General features: G+C 40.6%; 2 protein-coding genes across 2 annotated transcripts; one reads left to right on the top strand and one right to left on the bottom strand.

The window, feature by feature from the left end:
* Positions 1-583: 583 nt before the first annotated feature.
* Positions 584-13,263, top strand: LOC110537848 (histone deacetylase complex subunit SAP30L). Its single transcript, XM_021624273.3, has 4 exons — positions 584-1,260; positions 2,600-2,722; positions 2,989-3,087; positions 11,358-13,263. The coding sequence occupies exons 1-4, from the start codon at positions 1,075-1,077 to the stop codon at positions 11,484-11,486; spliced, it is 537 nt and encodes a 178-aa protein (XP_021479948.1). The 5' UTR covers positions 584-1,074; the 3' UTR covers positions 11,487-13,263.
* Positions 13,264-15,008: 1,745 nt separating this feature from the next.
* Positions 15,009-17,265, bottom strand: LOC110537849 (heart- and neural crest derivatives-expressed protein 1). Its single transcript, XM_021624274.3, has 2 exons — positions 16,464-17,265; positions 15,009-15,852 (listed from the first exon to the last, which is right to left on the bottom strand). The coding sequence occupies exons 1-2, from the start codon at positions 16,932-16,934 to the stop codon at positions 15,757-15,759; spliced, it is 567 nt and encodes a 188-aa protein (XP_021479949.1). The 5' UTR covers positions 16,935-17,265; the 3' UTR covers positions 15,009-15,756.
* Positions 17,266-17,963: the final 698 nt, after the last annotated feature.

A 17,963-nucleotide genomic window follows, 5' to 3' on the forward strand; every position in this document is an offset into this window, starting at 1 on the left:
TTATTGAGTTTTCCGTTTTTACACATGGAAAGTTTTGCAAAAATTCCCTCAAGTTTGCACTTTGGCTCCTGTTGGTTGCAAAAGAATGCAACATGCATGTGAATTTGAAGTAATGTGACCAGATTTTGGGAAATGTGAAAAAATGTAATTTAACTATATTTAATGATCCATTTTTAAATTTACAGGCCTTTCAACTACAACACATACATATATTACCCCTTGTTTTACTCTAACATACTGACTAGACTATCATTGTACAGTATTTGTATTAAGGATCTCCATTAGCAGCTACTCTCCCTGGGCTGCAAACATATTAAGGCACTTACAGTACGTCATAACATTATTACGCTACTACATATTTTGTATTGTTATACTATCCGTATATAATGCACATAAAGAAATGTATGTCTATGTTTGTCAGTATGAAGATTACACAGTTGAGCACAGAGGCCGTTTCAGACTCATCTTTTCATACAAAACAAAAACGCATCGTGATCCAGGAAGCAACATTTGGACGATGTACATACATTTTAACCAACCGAAGAGCAATACAAACATACTAATCCCGCCTCTATTAGAAAATGACCAATAGTGATCCCTTCCGCTGCAGTAGCAGGACGTGTTCATTGTACAAGCTATTCTGAAAGAATTACCGCGGCTGTTGAGGTGAAGTCTATGAAATACGTGATGTCTTCAAAATTGTTTAATCAGTGAAAGACGATTGAAGTGTTCCGATTTCGTGTGATATGTGCACCGTTTTAGCGCTATATGTACGAATGATAGAAAAGTAACGGTTGCGTGTTATCAGTTTAGGAATTTCGTTCGCTAGCAGTAGCTACTTAGCTAGCAAGCCACCTTGAGGTCCTGTCTCTTTCTTGACATTCTAGCCTGTATTGTGGTATGGGTTCCTAGCTTGACGACGAAACTCAGTACAGTGTCCTTTCATTACCTTTTCGCATTGGTTTAATATAAAATCAGTTACGACGATAACGATTGTCTGTAGAAGAAAGTGGCCATTCAAGGACGACAGAACGTTCTCAGTGGCTTTACAAGAAGATCCCCAACCCAACTATCATGAACGGGTTCAGCACAGAAGAAGACAGTCACGATGGACCTCCGGCTCCACCGTTTTACGGCCAGACTTGTTGTTTGATTGAGGACGGTGAGCGCTGCGGACGATCAGCTGGAAACGCTTCCTTCAGCAAGCGGATCCAGAAAAGCATATCGCAGAAAAAACTAAAGCTGGACATCGACAAAAGTGTAAGTGTGTATTTCTAACTAGTTGTTCCAACTATGAGACGAGGTAGCCAGCTAGCCCCGTAGACATTCCCACTGACAGTTTGCTAGGCAATAATGTGCTAATCGCGCACGCGTTCAGCTTGTTGGCAAATTCAGCCACACTTATCTATTATGTCCTAATCACGGAACATTGGATTTCTCTGATTGCTAATGGCTTCATTTGGATTAGTTTGTGGAACATCAAACAAGGAGGACCTCCAATCCTTGGCTGTTTCATCGAGAAGGTCCACCAACATTCCGCGTTTACTACATCCCGCGCCCACTGCCATTTATGCTGCTAGCTAGCCAGGCGACCGGCAGTGTCCTTCGCCTCCTCTCCGCAGATTTTAACGTTTAGCGAGTTTCGGGTTGGCTCACAAACTAGCTACTTCCCTCGCTGTAACATTAATAGAATTGCGGTAAAAGAGTGCTCGGTTAGGCGGTGGCGAAGAACACTGTCTACGGGGGTGTCCTAGCTAACCAAGCAGCCTTCTTCTTCTGTGGGGGTTTCCAACGTTGGTGCATTACGGCCACAGAACTGTTCTGGTGTGTCAGAGACGGCGCTTAACAACCCAATGGCAGTGGGCGCGGCATGTTTAGAACCGCAGTCTGCGGATAGACTATTTGGGTTCACCCTGCATAGCTAGTGGTGCACGAGTATGTTTGGAGTCGAAAAGAGTCGACTCTTGCTGGCCTCCCAAAACACGGTGCACACATACTCACAACCTCACTATACTGTTGCGGAGACCTACTAGGAAGACAACATTTGCGTTCTGGAGGACTGACATGAACATGATGCTGCCCATTTGCCTATAAAAGGCCTACTTTGTTTGAGTATAGGAGGTGATGTGTAGGAACTATAATAGTTCAGTGATGTTTCTGCAGTGTGCAGCCTTGACTGATCCCATGGGATGATGTGGTGCACTCTATGCTGATAAGCTTATTCTTTGCTATGTTTGTGGTCCTATTTGGACGGGTATCATGAGACGCTGATTTTGTAATTATTATCCAAGCATGTGCGTTATTCCAGAGGATGATTCTGTCCCCCATCATCTAAATGGATTTGAAGCAATTTAGAAAGTGACATCAATAAGGGATCATAGCTTTCACCTTTTTTTATACCCTGATGAAGACAGCTTGGCTGTCGAAACGTTGGTAATTACATTTTTGCATCTGAGCTCCTAGAGTGGGCGGCTCTCTTTTATTTTCAAGTATTCTACTCCGCTAGCCAGCACCTCGCCCAAATAGGTGTGCGTTTCTTTTTCTTCTAAATTCTATGTAATGGGAAATGTTTTGTACACTCTTATTCCTCTTATTTTAGGTCCGACACCTCTACATATGCGACTTCCACAAAAACTTCATCCAGAGTGTCCGTAACAAACGGAAGAGGAAGACGAGTGACGACGGAGGGGAGTCTCCTGATCATGATGTGGAGGTGCCAGAGGTAAAAGCAGGGGAAACGAGCCCATTGTCCTCCCTTTAAATCATCTGTCTCTGAAGAATGTCACTGATTCTCATTGAAAAAGAAAAAACATCAAGTTGAATAGATATGAAAAAGAACATAAGATGACTGTTGATGAAAAGGCCCAATAGCATGACAGTTCTATGCATTCTTTTGTGTGAAACAATTGATAGAGAGCAGTAAGATATTCAACGCTTAATGGATGGCACACCACTCTGTCCTCACAATGCGTGTCTCTGTGATGTTAGGTGGATCTGTTCCAGCTTCAGGTGAACACGCTGAGACGCTACAAGAGACACTACAAGCTCCAGACCAGACCTGGCTTGAACAAGGCCCAACTGGCTGAGGTAGGCCAATATTTACACTCGAGTCATTTAGCATTCAATCTTATCCAGAGCGACTTAGTGTGTATTCAACTAAGATGGGTTTAGACAACCACATATCACAGTCACTGCAAGCAAAACAAATGTTAGTGAAACAAGTGCCAGTAAGAAATGCAGCAATTTTGAGGGGTCCCTGGTTTCCATTGCTACCGCACTTATTTCTCTACTCCTTGAGTGGCATCTTTCTACAAGTGCAAGAAAGACAAGTATTTCTACACAGGGGTTGAAGTTCTCCTTTACTGCGACGGATTTTTGTTTTTGAGGTCAGTGTAGATCCGCAATAAACATCTCTGGATATGATGTAGCCTACTACAGAAGCATGTCTGTTCTATGAAATATATTCCCAAATAAGTGTGTTCTCAAATATGTTATTTTCTGTTACGCTGTGTGCAACTTTTAAAACATATTTAAACATACTCACACAACCCCATAGTAGAATAGTTTACCTATTTACCAAGTCAACTTGTGTTCTATGCGAGATACATATATTCCTTTTGAGGCGCATTCAAGTTGCAGGAGCCACACCTCTTCTCTATCCTTCCTCCTGACGCTGACTGCTCAAGCCATTAATGAACTATTAGATCGCCTTAAAGTATATATTTTAATACACTGAAAAAGTGTGGACCAGAATAAGGCTCTCTCCTCACTATATTGTTTCTGCACAATGAGAAATGACCATCTTCAGAGAAGATACTAGTAGTATGCGAATCAGGGAGCCAAATGAATGGCCCTTTCACATGTTCGATTCCTGACGTTCACCAAAAAGAGGCGTTCGTATAGCGGTTTTCTCTACAATCTCCAAAAAATTATTGTGATAGTCCATGAAATTCGTAGTACCTTCGCTGAAGATGGTAATTTCTCATTGCAGAAACAATATTTTATTTATTTTTTATTTTATTTAACCTTTATTTAACTAGGCAAGTCAGTTAAGAACAAATTCGTATTTACAATGACGGCCTACCAAAAGGCCTGCGGGGACAGGGATTAAAAATCAAATATCAATATAAGACAAAAACCCATCACGACTAGAGACAACACAACACTACATAAAGAGAGACCTAAAGACAACAACATAGCAAGGCAGCAACACATGACAACACATGATGGTAGCAACACAACATGGTACTAACATTATTGGGAACAGACAGCACAGAGGGCAAGAAGGTAGAGACAACAATACATCACGCAAAGCAGCCACAACTGTCAGTAAGTGTCCATGATTGAGTCTTTGAATAAAGAGATTGAGATAAAACTGTCCAGTTTCAGTGTGTGTTGCAGCTCGCTCCAGTCGCTAGCTGCAGCGAACTGAAAAGTGAGGAGAGCCTTATTCTGGCCCACAGAATTAAAATATACTTTTTTTTATGGCTATCTAATAGTTCATTAATGGCTAGAATGTCCTCTTTTTTTCTTTTTTTTTAAGAGCTTCTCAGCCCTTCTGCATAAAAATGATCCCGGGGAGGACCCCGGTCCTCCTAAGCAAGGGAACTGGAGTTTGTCTAACTCTGTTAAACACATGTACAAAATGATCCTTTCTCTAAAAGTATGATGGTCATGACTTTCTTACATGAAAGGGGAGGGTCACTTGCCCCTAGACAATCTATCTGAGATCAACTTAAGTTTGTCATGGGATTTTTAAATGTATTTTTAACCACAGGGCCTACAGCAGTAATATGTTTGTAGTATGTCATAGACCGCTAACAGTGTACACTGCAGTGGGGTATCTATTCCAGCTAAAGACAAGCACCAGGCACAATATTTTACTTTGATGAATGTATTCATATATTGTTGTCCTATATGGAGTTTTCGCATTTTGTAATCTGATGTACTTCATAATACTGGACTAATAAATACAATGGTCCGTTTTGATGCCAAGTCTCCCAGCGGCTATCCAAAACAAACTGCAACTTGCGAAACCAGTTTCGCCTGACATCTTGCCCAAAGGGGAGCTGGCTAGTAGAGTAGAAAGCGCCAGACCCACAGGCAGGAGAAACTACTCGCGTCCCTCTTGCAATCTCATTCCTTGTCTAAATAAGCTTATTATTATAACCTAATTATGGCTTGTACTGCTTCGTGTCAACATATCCAAATGACAAACAGTTCATTTGTTTATTGCCACAGTGATAGTAGGCAGGCTTTAAAAAATCTTACATTACTGATTTTATACAGCAGTGCTATCCTGTTAGTTTAAAAAAAAAATATATATATATATATATATATATATATATATAACAAAAATATAAACGTGACAATTTCAACCATTTTACTGAGTTAGAATTCATATAAGGAACTCAGTCAATTGAAATGAATTCACTAGGACCTAATCTATGGATTTCACATGACTGGGCAGGGGCACAAACATGGGAGGGCATGGGCCCGCTTGGGAGCAAGGCCCAGCCAAATCGTTTTTCCCCACAAAGGGCTTTATTACAAACACCAATGCTCATCTGTTTCATCTGTTGTCCGGGTGGCTGGTCTCAGACGATTCCGCCGTCGAAGAAGCCAGATGTGGAGGTCCTGGGCTGGTGTGGTTACACGTGGTCTGCGGTTGTTAGGCCAGTTCGATGTATTGCCAAATTCTCAAATATGACGTTGGAGGTGGCTTATGATAGAGAAATTAACGTTAACAGCGCTGGTGGACATTCCTACAGTCATCATGCCAATTGCACTCTCCCTCAACTTGAGACACCTGTGGCCTTTAGTGTCCACAGCACAAGGTGCACCTGTGTAAGGATCATGTTGTTTAATCAGCTTCTTGATATGACACCTGTCAGGTGGCTGGATTTTCTTGGCAAAGGAAAATGTTCACTAACAAGGATGTAAACAGATTTGTGCACAAAATTGTAGATAAATAAGCTTTTGAGGCATATGGAACATTCTGGAATCTTTTATTTCAGCTCATGAAAAATGGTGAGCAACACATGTAGCATTTATATTTTTGTTCATTAGTTAGTAGCCCATCTAAAGAACTTGGTAAACTGTCTCAGAAGGACTCAGCTCTAAAAGAGTCAACTTCTGTCTTGGGATTTCATTAGGGCAATTATCCAAAGTCATTCTCCTCTCCTAATAACTCCAGTATCCTCAAAGGGAGTGGCTCCTAATCCGTGACCGGATCTTTTATTTCTGAGACTTCGTATCCGTAAGTGTGTGTCGCAGTATCTCGCCGGGAATTTGGGACTTCACTCATTTTCTCATGCGAAAACCGGATTAGATACAGTGCTTTCGGAAAGTATTCAGACCCCTTGACTTTTTCCACATTTTGTTACCCTACAGCCTTATTCTAAAATGGATTAAATAGTTTTTTCCCCATCAATCTAAACACAATGCACCATAATGACAATTCAAAGTCTTTTAGACATTTTAGTAAATTTATAAAATACAAAAAAAATAACACTTACACAGGTATTCAGACCCTTTACTCAGTACTTTGTTGAAGCACCTTTGGCAGCGATTACAGTTTTGAGTCTTCTTGGGTATGATGCCACAAGCTTGTCATGCCTGTATTTGGGGAGTTTCTTCCATTCTTCTCTGCAGATCCTCTCAAGCTCTGTCAGGTTGGATGGTGAGCGTCGCTGCGCAGCTATTTTCAGGTCTCTCCAGAGATGTTCAAGTCCGGGCTCTGGCTGGGTAACTCAAGGACATTCAGAGACATGTCCTAAAGCCACTCCTGCATTGTCTTGGCTGTGTGCTTAGGGTTGTTGTTCTGTTGAAAGGTGAACCTTCGTCCCAGTCTGTGGTCCTGTGCGCTCTGGAGCAGGTTTTCATCAAGGATCTCTGTTTATCTTTCCCTCAATCCTGACTAGGCTCTCAGTCCCTGCCGGTGAAAAACATCCCCACAGCATGAGGCTGCCAACCAACACTATGCTTCACTGTAGGGATGGTGCCAGGTTTCCTCCAGACGTGACTCTTGGCTTTCAGGCCAAAGAGTTCAATCTTGGTTTCATCAGACCAGAGACTCTTGTTTCTCATGGTCTGAGTCATTTAGGTGCCTTTTTGTAAACTCCAAGCAGGCTGTCATGTGCCTTTTTTCCCCTGAGCAATGGCTTCCGTCTGGCCACTATCATAAATTCCTGATTGGTGGAGTGCTGCAGAGATGGTTGTCCTTCTGGAAGGTTCTCCCATCTCCACAGAAGAACTCTGGAGCTCTGTCAAAGTGACCATTGGGTTCTTGGTCACCTCCCTGAGCAAGGCCCTTCTCTCCCAATTTTTCTCCCAATTGCTCAATTTGGCTGGGCGGCCAGCTATAGGAAGAGTCTTGGTGGTTCCAAACTTCTTCCGTTCTTAAAAACAATGGAGGCCACTGTGTTCTTGGCCCTTCCATGCTGCAGAAATGTTTTGTTACCCTTCCCCAGATCTGTGCCTCAACCATGTCTCGGAGCTCTATGGACAATTCCTTCGGCCACATGGCTTGGTTTTTGCTCTGACATGCACTGTCAACTGTGGGACCTTATATAGACAGGTGTGTGCCTTTCCAGATCATGTCCAATCCAAAGGAAGTTGCCACAGGTGGACTCCAATCATTTTGTAGAAACAGCTCAAGGATGATCAATAGAAACCGGATGCACCTGAGCTCAATTTCAAGTCTCATAGCAAAGGGTCTGAATACTTACGTAAATAAGGTATTTCTATTTTATTTTTTTTATAAAATTGCAACAATCTATACCTGTTTTCACTTTGTCATTATGTGGTATTGTGTGTAGATTGAGGGTAAGAAATTATTTTATCCATTGTAGAATAAGGCTGTAACGTAATAAAATGTGTAAAAAGGGAAACTGTCTGAATACTTTCGGAATGCACTGTACATACCGGTAGTTAAATTTATAGTTAAATTACAAAAATATGATATTCGCAATGTCACTAAGCAAAAAAACAAACAACCAGAACATCAATAGCCACTACAATGTGGAAATGTGATTTTTGTCCTGAGTTCAGTAGCATTTACTTGATTTTTGCGGACCCAGCATTAGCTAGCTAGTATATTAGCAATGCTAGTCAGCATAGGCTGCTACGTGATTATCAGTTCGCATTAGCCAACTAGCATTAGCTCTAGTCCAATGGAAACCGATGCAACCCTGCTGGTTATGTGGCTAGCTAGATGACCAGTGGTGACAGGGGCCCCTATGAGATTCAAGGCTTTAATAAGTGTCATAGCACAGAAAAATACTGATTGATTGAGCTAGCTAAGTTAGCTAGCAAGATGGCTATGACAGTTACGAGTGTGCAATAAATGAAATGTTTCCCCAGGCGGTAGAGGCCTAGACCTCCATTAACCTCTCTGGGATATTCGGGACGGTAGCGTCCCACCTCAACAACAGCCAGTGAAAGTGCAGGGCGCCAAATTCAAAACAACAGAAATCTCATAATTAAAATTCCTCAAGCATACAAGTATTTTACACCATATTAAAGGTGAACTTCTCGTTAATCCAGCCACAGTGTCCGATTTCAAAATGTTTACGGCGAAAGCACCACAAACGATTATGTTAGGTCAGAGCCAAGTCACAGAAAAACCCAGCCATTTTTCCAGCCAAAGAGAGGAGTCACAAAAAGCACAAATAGCGAGAATTATTCACTAACCTTTGATCTTCATCAGATGACAATCATAGGACTTCATGTTACACAATACATGTATGTTTTGTTTGATAAAGTTCATATTTATATCAAATAAATCTGAGTTTACATTGGTGCGTTACGTTCAGTAGTTCCAAAACATCCGGTGATTTTGCAGAGAGCCACATCAATTTACAGAAATACTCATCAAGTGTTGATGAAAATACAAGTGTTATGCATGGAACTTTAGATAAACTTCTCCTTAATGCAACCGCTATGTCAGATTTCAAAAAAGCTTTACCGAAAAAGCACACCATGCAATAATCTGAGTAGAGCGCTCAGACAACAAAACAGCCAAACGGATATCCGCCATGTTGTGTAGTCAACAGAAGTCAGAAATAGCATTATAAATATTCACTTACCTTTGATCTTCATCAGAATGCACTCCCAGGAATCCCAGTTCCACAAATGTTTGAGTTATTCGATAAAGTCCCTAATTTATGTCCAAATACCTCCTTGTTGTTTGCGCGTTTAGTACACAATCCAAAATCACGACGTGCCGGCAAGTCCATGCGAAAGTTCAGACAAAGTTATATTACAGTTCGTAGAAACATGTCAAACGAAATATAGAATCAATCTTTAGGATGTTTTTATCCTAAATGTTCAATAATGTTCCAACCGGAGAATTCCATTGTCTGTAGAAAAGCAATGGAACGCGAGCTAACGCGAGCTAACTCTCACGTGAACGCGCTTCACAAACTCATGGCACTCTGCCAGACACCTGGCTCAAACAGCCCTTATTCACCCCCACTTCACAGTAGAAGCCTCAAACAAGGTTCTAAAGACTGTTGACATCTAGTGGAAGCCTTAGGAAGTGCCATTTGACCAATATCCCACTATCTTCGATAACCTACAAACCTCAGATTTCCCACTTCCTGGTTGGATTTTTTTCTCAGGTTTTTGCCTGCCGTATGAGTTCTGTTATACTCAGACATCATTCAAACAGTTTTAGAAACAGTGTTTTCTATCCAAATCTACTAATAATATGCATATATTAGCAACTGGGTGTGAGTAGCAGGCAGTTTACTCTGGGCACCTTATTCATCCAAGCTACTCAATACTGCCCCCCAGTCCCAAAGAAGTTAATGAGCCTGTCATGTCATTAATGAAGCACAAGTCAACAGGTCCAAACAATTATTGCTCTCTACGTGCTGCCCCCATTGAGTGGAACTGTCAGCCCTGAATGGAGCTGGGTGAGACTAGGGCTGTGGCAGTCACAATTTAGTCAGCCGGTGATTGTCAAGCAAATCAAATAATTGTCGGTCTCATGGTAATTGACGTTAATGAACATAAACAAATTTAGCATCTCCTGGCTTCCACACAACTTACAAGCCACTGATGCAGACCTTTGGAACATCTACATACAGTAATAAATCCATGTAATAAAGCCTACAACTTCACAATAAATCCATGTCATATAGCCTACACCATCACAATAAATCCATGTCATATAGCCTACACCATCACAATAAATCCATGTCATATAGCCTACACCATCACAATAAATCCATGTCATATAGCCTACACCATCACAATAAATCCATGTCATCTATGCACTTAAATAGCAAATGGAGGACACTTTTCCCGTGGTTCATTATCATGCCGGTCAGATAGCCTATACTCCTGTTGTAAAGACAAGCAATGTGCTTAATATTAAGAAAGTTGAGAAATAAATATAGTAGGCTTAGCCTATAGGATCCTCCTATTTTTAATAGAGTCCATCATTCTATTTTATAGCCCAATTGCATAGCCTATGTTGTGCAACATAAGCTAATGGGCTCTCATGAAGTGTTGGATTAGATTTTTGATTAGACTTGTATTGATGTCAGAGTGATTAGAGGGAATATAGAGTGCTGAGTACAAGGCAGTTTTTGGTAGGCTACTTATGACCATCAGCAGCATCAGAGCTTGGAGAAGCTGAATTATTGTGACTAAACGGTCACATGGAATTTGACTGCCTTCATAACTCGTGACTACATAGAGGATGTTTATTTCCCTTCACGTTTATTATTTTCAATCAAATAATCTGTTTGGGTTTATACATGAATTTATACATGGAGTTCTGGTCATTGATTTGGTTGGGAGTTAAAAGGATGCTTTAAACTGCACGCAGAGACATAAAAATGGTATCCAGGAGTTCATCTGTCTCTGGGGAAGTAGATCAAGGGCCAAAATCTCAAAGTATCCCTTTAACCAGACCGATGATCACACTTGGTCTTTGTTGGTCTTGCTTGGTTTTAGAAGTGAAAGTTTTTTATTTCATTTATCCTGTAGGATAAACGCTCCCAACAGCCTACCCGACCGCTCGGAGGCATCCGCATGGTCCTAAAGCACACCTGTGCCTTTGTTTTTTTGTATTACATTCCAATGAAAGAACTGGGAAGGGGGAAACATTTACATTCAGAGGGGGGGGGTGTCCCCAGTGAAAGTTGTGCCCCTAACCATGCCACTAATCCTCACCACAATGTTCTTATTAAAATTGGGGAGAAAACAACTGGAAGTTCAATCAATAGACTGATTAAACTGACCTCTACATCTCTATTGTCTTGCATACCACTTTGGATAGAATGTAGTTCTTCTCTGTGATAACTAAATGATTTTGGCCTCAATGCAATGTTATTTGTTTTCAGACTGTCAGTCGCCACTTCCGGAATATCCCCGTGAACGAGAAGGAGACTCTCACATACTTTATTTATATGGTGAAGAGCAGCAAAAGCCGACTGGACCAGAAATCAGAGGGCAGCAAACAGCTGGAATAAAGGCCACCAATAAGTCTTGGACATGAACACGTGTGTTTGATGAGGTGTTTCCGCCAGGCGGGCTAATCTGATTTCAGACTGTTGTCAAGACTCTCCGCAGGGTGATGTAATTCTGTAATGTGAATATGCCGATATGTACAAAACACGACAAGTATGAAGATATCAGCAACACGATAGAATGCAATTTCTGAGAACTGCCTTAAAGATTTGTTTGTATTTTGCATGGACCGTTAAGAACTTGAAGAAAGGCTTGTGTCCAACCAGAGTGTGTGCAAACATAATATTTCAATAAACTGGTCATGGAGCATTTTGTGAATGAAAAGATGGTGGATAAGGTTTTGGGAAGCGTTGCACATTTTCTGGTGTCCAACTAGAATTAATCAATTAAGGCCCGAGGGGGTGTGGTCTATGGCCAATATACCACGGCTAAGGGCTGTTCTTATACATGACGCAAAGCGGAGTGCCTGGACACAGCCCTTAGCCGTGGTATATTGGCCATATCACACAAACCCTAGAGGTGCCTTATTGCTATTATAAACTGGTTATCAACGTAATTAGAGCAGTAAAAATACATGTTTTGTCATACCCGTGGTGTACGTCTGATATACCACAGCTGTTGGCCAATCAACATTCCGGGCTCGAACAACCCAGTTTTATAATACTCATCCAGTGGTATGATATACATGGGAAGACTGAAGTTGAATGATGCAGCATTTTGGCCCTGACCCTTTTTTACATTGACTTGACCTGCTCTTTCCCGTCTAATACACTGAAACACACACATACTGCAGAGTGAAATGGCGTCTCAGTGAACACCAAGCTCTTTTCAAGTATTGGTGGAAATATTACGTCTGACTCTTCTTTACTACATTTTCTACTTTTTTGTGAGATGTCAGTACTTTAGTTCATCTTTGATTGTCAGGTCTCTGTGAAGTTGTCTCTGGTGGAAAGTAACTTTCAGTCTGTATTCATTTTCATGGTTTCAGCTTTTGAGACTAATTTAAAGCAATTAATTGAACTTGTTCATTAGGGGTTTAAAATGCATTATTATTACTTCTACTCTTATATTATTTCAGAAGAATTGTTGCTGTACTAACACAAACACGTAGAACGTCTCAACTTGAGCTCAATGAACCATATTTGAACCACCTAAATAGTTTTCAGGGCAGCACCCAAAGCACTGGCTGGACTTTGCCTTCGTGTTCACAATACATTTGTTCTATTCCATTGCAATGTATTTCTGTGGAATCATGTCACCCTCAGCTGTCAAGTCTATTTCCTCTCCTGGCACAGTGTTGAAATGATGTGTCTCGTGGGCACACAACCACACGATAACACTACGTACCGCTTCTAGTCGCTGGTTGAAGATGGGAGTTGTAATAAATATATAATATGTTTTTGCTTTCCCTTAGTCACTATTTGGGGTTTTGTTCACTTCAACACTGCTGTGTGCTCGCTGTTTTGTTTGTCAGTGGTCTCTTCACAGATGATGCTATGCCTTAGTATTGATTAGGTTCTCTGTCCCAGACCTTATTTAAGTAATAAGTTATGTCTACTGTTTTCCATCTTACACCATCAATTAGTCATGTCTATGTAATTTGCTGAACTATGGATGGCTTTGTTTTTGCTTGTAGCTTTGTAGTGCCAGATTTCCCTCTTGTTTCCCTCCTATGTTTTAGAATATTGGCTGTGCTGCGTAACCCAATTGTTGTATTATATAAGACACATTTATTTAAATATGGCTGCTTATTGCTTTTAATAAATGTATTGTACATAATGGCTTGTCTTTTTGTTTATTGTGGGGCAGTCATTAAATTTTCTGATTAGTGGGTGGATGGAATTAGACTGGATAAAACTTCTCTCCTTTCATGCTTTTTCAACCATAGATGGAGTAGCGGACTTAAGTAGTTTTACTAAATGGAGGGATATATTTTTTTAAATGCCCCAAATCATATGAATTGCCCGGAGGCCAGGCTGCTCTGTGTTACTAGATCCACCACCAGGTGTCCAGCAGCATCTAGTGGTCGAGCAGAAACGAGACTAGACCTGCCTACCTACCTACCGCTCTATGCAGGTCACAGGACTTAAACCTCTATACTTTTATGATACTGTCTATTTTATGTTTCTAAAAACACACGTATATATAAATAAATTCAGTTGTATGACTTTGTAAGGACAATTAATAATGTCTAGCCTGCCTAGCCCTTTCTCCCTGCAATAATTTAGTCCATGCACGAGTAGGGCTATGTCCAAAATTGCGGCGCCAATATCAGGAAATAAGAACATTGCTCAGGCTATATATTTTGCATTTCCCTACACAGGCTGTGGAATACAAGGTTTCCTGCATGCTACTAATTACTGTAATAGCCTACAACACCTTTTCAGTGGGTTTCCGCATAGGCGAATTTATATCGTTTGCATTGATGTTGGGCATGTAGGTTGGAGAATGACACGTTTGTTTTTCAAATAAATATTGCCTGTGCATGATTGGTTGATGAGCAATGAACTTGAACTTGAACTCGCACAGATGCACACCGTTGCTCGAGGAACCCCTTTCTTGTGGAGAACTAAGTTAGACCACATAGGTTATAAGTCATACAATATAAGGATTTAGGTTGTGGCTCTCCCTCTTTATTTAGCCTAATAATGATTTATTCTGGCCAATTTGATTGTTTTTCCTCTCTGATGTGAAACGTGTCATGTATGATTAGGCTTCTGCAAATAGCCTATTCCAAACCAATATTATTCTGACCTATAAGCAAATCTTTGTTCATAGGCTATATACACTATGTTTACCATTGAAATAATAGCCTACATCTCTTAATTCGATTATTATATCCCATAGGATACACTTTGAAATTGATTGATTGATTGATCGATTGATGGGACTACTTTCTTGTGGACTGTTCAATCGAAAGACCGCTCTCTTAGTTCAGGCGAAATAGCCTGCATCTGTCCCAGCCCCAGAAAGGAATACAAACGTGAATTGAAAAATATTTGTTTCGTCTACATTTGGATAATATCATTTGATTGCTGTAGACATACTGATCAATAATTAATTTCTCAATTTGGTAAATATCGTGTAGAGCCAATCAAATGTTTTAGCTCACACCATCGAATGCGGGTACCCTGAAAGAAAATAGCCTATAAAATCACAAATGGCATTATGGCTAGAAATATCGAGAGCTTGATAAGGTTCTATCTTTAAAAAAAATTAGATTCTGAAATAGTTGGCTTTAAAAGTTCCCGAACACTCATTGGTATAAATGTCAGCAAATTTTAATATTGTACTCTTTTGAACTTAACCACGTGAATTGGGGTATTTAGAGTAGACTATAAGTTAGCCTTGTTCTGTTCCATGTTCTATGTCTATAACTCAATTTGGACAAAAATACAGATCGAACCTTAGTCCTACCACCACTGTTAATTGTCCTCCGGACACAGCACACTTGAGCATGTATTTTCATATTTTATACTACTGCACCTCAAACCCTTAAATTATATAGTAAGCCTACATCACCATAAAACAAACGTTTTAATAAATAAAATAAGAATGTGTCCTCATAAAGCAAATTAATAATTGCCTGGAGCTATGCATATCAAGATTTGTATAGCCTACCTAATCATTGTGTTGAACAACTGACTGATTTCATTGCCGTTTTAAAGATTGTGTGATAAATTAAGTAATTAAGAAAACTATCAAAACCAAATACCAATAGTCCAATAGTTGGCCTTTACCGGTATCATTTCGAAGTAATATAAACCTGTGCGTTCCATTGTTTTTTAACAGATAGGTTATTGCTGAATGTATTAGTTTTCTATTTCAAACGAACGGTTACATTAATTTGAGGTAGATTCAACATAATTCTTTACAAGACAAAGCACGACAGTAAGTCGACTACTACAACAAGACCAATGCAAAGCGGGAAAAATAATGCTGAACACCATTGCCCCATAACCGTGAGGCATAAAGAAACACCTCAAATATCCCAGTCTCTCCGTTCGTCGTTGTGGCCTATCCACAACCAAAATATTTATTCTAAGCTATACAACTTTCATTTATGTTCTCTCAGACGACAAATGACAAAGAAACGTTTAATAGGCAGTCGTTGAAATATTTGCATAATATTGCATTTTACCAAGTCCACCTTGTTTGAATTTAAACCTTGCACGTATATACAGTAGATGAGAACAAGTGGTTGTATTCCTTGCAGCGACGTGCTTGAATACGGAGTCTTTGAGTGGGTTGCATGTTCAGAGGTCAAAACATTCACTGATTCAGTTCCAAAGCCCAGACTTGCTGAGGCCAACCTGTCCGTCCTTTGAACTTTTTCTCGTTTCCTAATGACTCTTGCAGGCCATCGTTCTGTGAAATAAAATAAAAAAATGTAGTCAATATTGATATAAGCACTCTGCAATTGTAATAGACTGATTTTAAACTCAATGTAAAATTACCTGGCCTGAATTAAATAAAAAAAATCTCAGGCCTATTCCATGTTCACATTAACAACCAGAGGTCGGATAATGTTATATTGTTTATCTTTATAGGCCTTTTCAGGCTTGTTCAATTGAGCTCAAAGTATAATTTCTCTGACATGGGATTGCTCTAAACTGTGAAATGTTTTCGCTTACAGAGCCAACAAACACAATTTATTTTAACAAATGCAATAGGCCTACACAGTAATTACAACATTATGGCCTCAACGTTGTTTCAACATAAAACCACAATCACGAAGGTGCATATTACATCATATTCCGTAATATAAGACACATAATACACTCAATAATTAAGACAATAATTGAGATTGATGGCAGAACATAGACTACGTGACCCTAATTCCAATAAATAATTTTTACAATGCTGCTATAGTTTGCAGAATATGAATTTAGATTTTTGTAACAGGAAAATATTTTCACCATATATCTTAGGCCTATGCAAAAATAATAAGCTGCTTATTAAAATAGTTCACAGCCTACCGTTTCCCGTTTCCGTTTCAAATCTCTATCATATTTCTTGATTTCGGCCTTGAATCCCTCCGTCTCCCCAGTGTCTTTAGCCAGCACGTCCATTAGGTAGGAAATGTAACTTGTTGCTAGTCGTAACGTTTTAATTTTGGACAGTTTCGTATCTACCGGTACATTTGGTATACATTCTCTCAGTTCGGTGAACGCGGTGTTGATGCTCTCCGTCCTTCTCCGCTCCTTCTTCGGCCCTGATGCTCTCCTCTTCCCCATGCACGCGGAGAGAGCGTCCAGCTGGCTTTCTTGCGCCGGACCCAGGGCCCCGAACTCCGTTGAGTAAGGCATCTGGATCTGGAAGTCAGAGTTGACTTCGCCATGGTTCACCACCCAGTTTTGGAAGTAGGGATAATCTTGATGACACCTCTGGACGAATGGAAACGTCTCGTGCATCAGATGATGATGCTGGTAGCTCCCAATAAGGTTCATTTTTACAATAAATAAAAATCGCCACCGGTCTGCAGGTCTTTTGGAGTCTTGCGGTTGGTGACACTAGTCAGTGACCTATGCTATAGTGAACAGGGGTGTGAAAGTGACATTCGCGAATGATGTTCCAATCGACATATGAAGACCTTCACTATTACAAATAGGCCCACAAACACATAAGACAACCAGCACACGTTTTAAACGTTTATCATCAAAAAAGAGTGTCAAGTTTGTTGAGATCTGTCGTTGACATTCTAATACGTTTAAAGTGAGGTAGGCCTAGTGCACAATTTTTTATTGGGATTGCGCTCTTTTGCTCAATACATTTGACGGCAATGAAGGTGCGGGCCCATAGGTTTATATGGTTTCGGACGTGACAGAACGAACAGTCAGCCAATAGCGTGCGAATGCTGGGTGGAGAGTGTTTTATGCCACGTTCAAACAACTGGGACCTCGGAACTCAGAAATCTCCAACTTCCGACTTCTGTGTGGAGAGTGTTTTATGCCACGTTCAAACAACTGGGACCTCGGAACTCAGAAATCTCCAACTTCCGACTTCTGTGTGTCCAGCTGTAAACTTGAAAAAAAAACGAGCTCCGACTTGGAAAAATCGTTTTGAATGATCTTCCAACTCGGAAGTGCAAGTCGGAAACTCTGGTATCTTTCTCGAGCTTCGTCTTTCCGCATTATAGATCACTGACTTTACGTTTTTCCGAGTTCCCAGTTGTCTTGAAAGCACCATGAGAGCAGAGAAGTCCGCGAGGTTAAGGGCCCGTTCCTCTGCCAAGGCTTTGCCAACGTATGTCAGATCTTACCACGCCTGGATAGGTATTTTACGGATCAGCTAACCACATCATATGTTATAGCAATATGGTGCCCGACGGTACAGTCGATGACGTGCCACGCGACCATTGGATGATGCATGCAATGTCTGAGCAGGGGACGCGACCTAAGCCTACAAAAACATGCGCCATGGTCCCACTACAAAACCGCAGTAACTGGATACGGGAGCATACATAGAAAGCAAATCAA

This window comes from Oncorhynchus mykiss, chromosome 12, assembly GCF_057628025.1.
Source record: "Oncorhynchus mykiss isolate SJ-2025 chromosome 12, ASM5762802v1, whole genome shotgun sequence".
Lineage (NCBI taxonomy): Eukaryota > Metazoa > Chordata > Actinopteri > Salmoniformes > Salmonidae > Oncorhynchus > Oncorhynchus mykiss.